Source organism: Priapulus caudatus, unplaced genomic scaffold, assembly GCF_000485595.1.
Source record: "Priapulus caudatus unplaced genomic scaffold, Priapulus_caudatus-5.0.1 Scaffold568, whole genome shotgun sequence".
Classification (NCBI taxonomy): domain Eukaryota; kingdom Metazoa; phylum Priapulida; class Priapulimorpha; order Priapulimorphida; family Priapulidae; genus Priapulus; species Priapulus caudatus.
In genome coordinates, this window is record NW_014577629.1 from 199,129 (window position 1) to 201,203 (window position 2,075).

General features: G+C 58.4%; 1 protein-coding gene across 1 annotated transcript in view; it reads right to left on the reverse strand.

The window, feature by feature from the left end:
- LOC106811723 (unconventional myosin-Ib-like) overlaps positions 1-1,961 on the reverse strand; it is a gene marked incomplete at its 5' end in the record, with an annotated part of 21,533 nt that extends 19,572 nt beyond the window's left edge. The window contains 3 exons of the mRNA XM_014815430.1: positions 383-624; positions 1,296-1,466; positions 1,767-1,961. Of these exons, the coding sequence (XP_014670916.1) occupies positions 383-624; positions 1,296-1,466; positions 1,767-1,961 (608 nt within the window). The remainder of the gene's footprint in view (positions 1-382; positions 625-1,295; positions 1,467-1,766) is intronic.
- Between the last annotated feature and the right edge of the window lie 114 nt (positions 1,962-2,075).

Here is a 2,075-nt window from a genome sequence, read left to right on the forward strand (position 1 = left end):
GGAGGAGTGGGAGGTGAAGGAGGGAGGAGGAAGGGAGGGAGGAAGGAGGAGGAAGGAAGGGAGAGAAGGAGGGAGGGAGGAGGAGAGACGGAAGGAGGGAGAGGAGGAAGGAAGGAGAGGAGGAGGAGGGAGGGAGGAGGAAGGAGAGAGGAAGGAAGGAGGGAGAGAAGGAGGGGAGGGAGGAGGAAGGAGGGAGGGAGAGAGGAGGAGGAGGAGGAGAGACGGGAGGGAAGGAGGAAGAGGGAAGGGGGAGAGAGAAGGGAGGAAGGGAAGGGAGGCAGGCAGGGGGCCACGATCGTGACCTTAGAAACAGCAGACCATGACCTTGGACGGTAAACAGTAACCTTAGAGAGGGACGCGGTGAACTCCGAGAGAGAGACACGTAAACTTAGAAGAGGAGAGGTGACCTTGAAGTGGGCGACCGTGACCGTAGAGACGATGACCTTGTTGACCTTGGTGACTCACCCTAGAATAGCGGACCTGGTGTCGCACGAGGTCATCATCGAACATCTTGGCGTTCTTGCCGTTGTTCGGCTTGATGCAGCGGATGTAGTTCGGGTTCTTTCGACTGCAGGTTCCGCAATCAGAGCGTTCATGGAATTCTGCGAAGAACAAGAGAGAGCGCTTCGTCGAATTAGACAAACACAAGAGCATTCGTGCGTGCGTGCATGCTGGTGTGTGCGTGCTTTGCATGTTTGTGTGTGGTGTGTGTGTGTGCGTCGTGCTGTGTGTGTGTGTGTGTGTGTAGGTGTGTGTGTATCGTGTGTGTGTGTGAGTGTGGTGTGTGTGTGTGTGTTGTGTGTACGTGTGTGGCGTGTGTGTGTATGTGTGCGTGTGTGTGTGTATTGTGTTGTGTGTGACGTGTGTGTGTGTGGTGTGTGTGGTTGTGTGTGTCGTGTGTGCCGTAGTGTGTGTGTGTGTGTGTGGTGTGTGTGTGTGTGCGTGTGTGTGTCGTGTGTACGGTGTGTGTGTGTGTGTGGTGTGTGTGTGTGTGTGTGCACGTACGTGTGCGTGTGTGTGTGTGTGCAGTACGTGTGTGTGGGTCCGTCCATGCGTGCGTGCGAGTGTGCGGATGTGTGCGCGCGCGTGTGTGTGCGTGTTCGGGCATGCACCCGTACGTGTGTGCGCGTGCGTGCGTATGTATGCGTGTATGTGTTTGTGCATGTGTGTTTGTGCGTGTGTATGCGGGCGCGTGTGTATGCGCGAGCGTGCATGGGTGTGCGTGAGTGTGTATGCATGTATACATGTGCGTGCGTGCGTGCGTGCGTGCGTGCGTGCGTGTGTGTGGCTCTCACCTTTAGCTGGAAGCCAGCCGTGGAGGGACGTTTAAGGCACGCGCGTGAGGGGTTTCCCTCCGGGAAGAGCAGCTTGAGCAGGGATAACCCGCACGAGTACATCGCCTGGGATAGATCCCGGTACAGCAGGTCGTTGTTCCGGTCCAGGAATCCAGTCACGTTGTACGTCACCTGGAAAACACGCAGCGCTAGTTCGTCCGTCTGTGCCGCCAGGTGGGGCTGGTAGGGTTACGCGTCTGCGGGTAGATGGCGCTTGTGGGATTATATCTGCTGACAGCTCAGATCTACCTTCCCTGACTTCAGCGTGACCACTCCCTGACCCCTGTATGACTCCTCCAGATCCCTATGTAATCCCTCCTTGACCCCTGCTTGACCGCCGCATGATCTCTGCCTGACCTCTCTCTGACCCTTCCCTGACTCCCCTCCCTGACCCCCGCATGACCTCTCTCTGACCCCCTCCCGCATACGTACCGGGCCGGCGTAGTGGCGGATACGGAAGCAGTCGCGCGGCAGCGACTTGTCGTTGAGGCAGCGCGTCGCGCGGCGCGTGTCGACGTTCGGGTGGCCGCCGAACGTCGCCGCGATCGTGTCGAGGAACGTGTCGTCGCTGGCGTCACCGGGTCGCAGGCATTCGTCGTCCAGGAGCGAGAACAGACCGCCGTGCGACTGTAGAGAGCAGAGAGGTGTGCTGTATGCAGCAGAGTGGTCACGTAAGCGCGCGCGCTCTACCTCTCTCTCTCACTCTCTCTCTCTCTCTCTCTCTCTCTCTCTCTCTCTCTC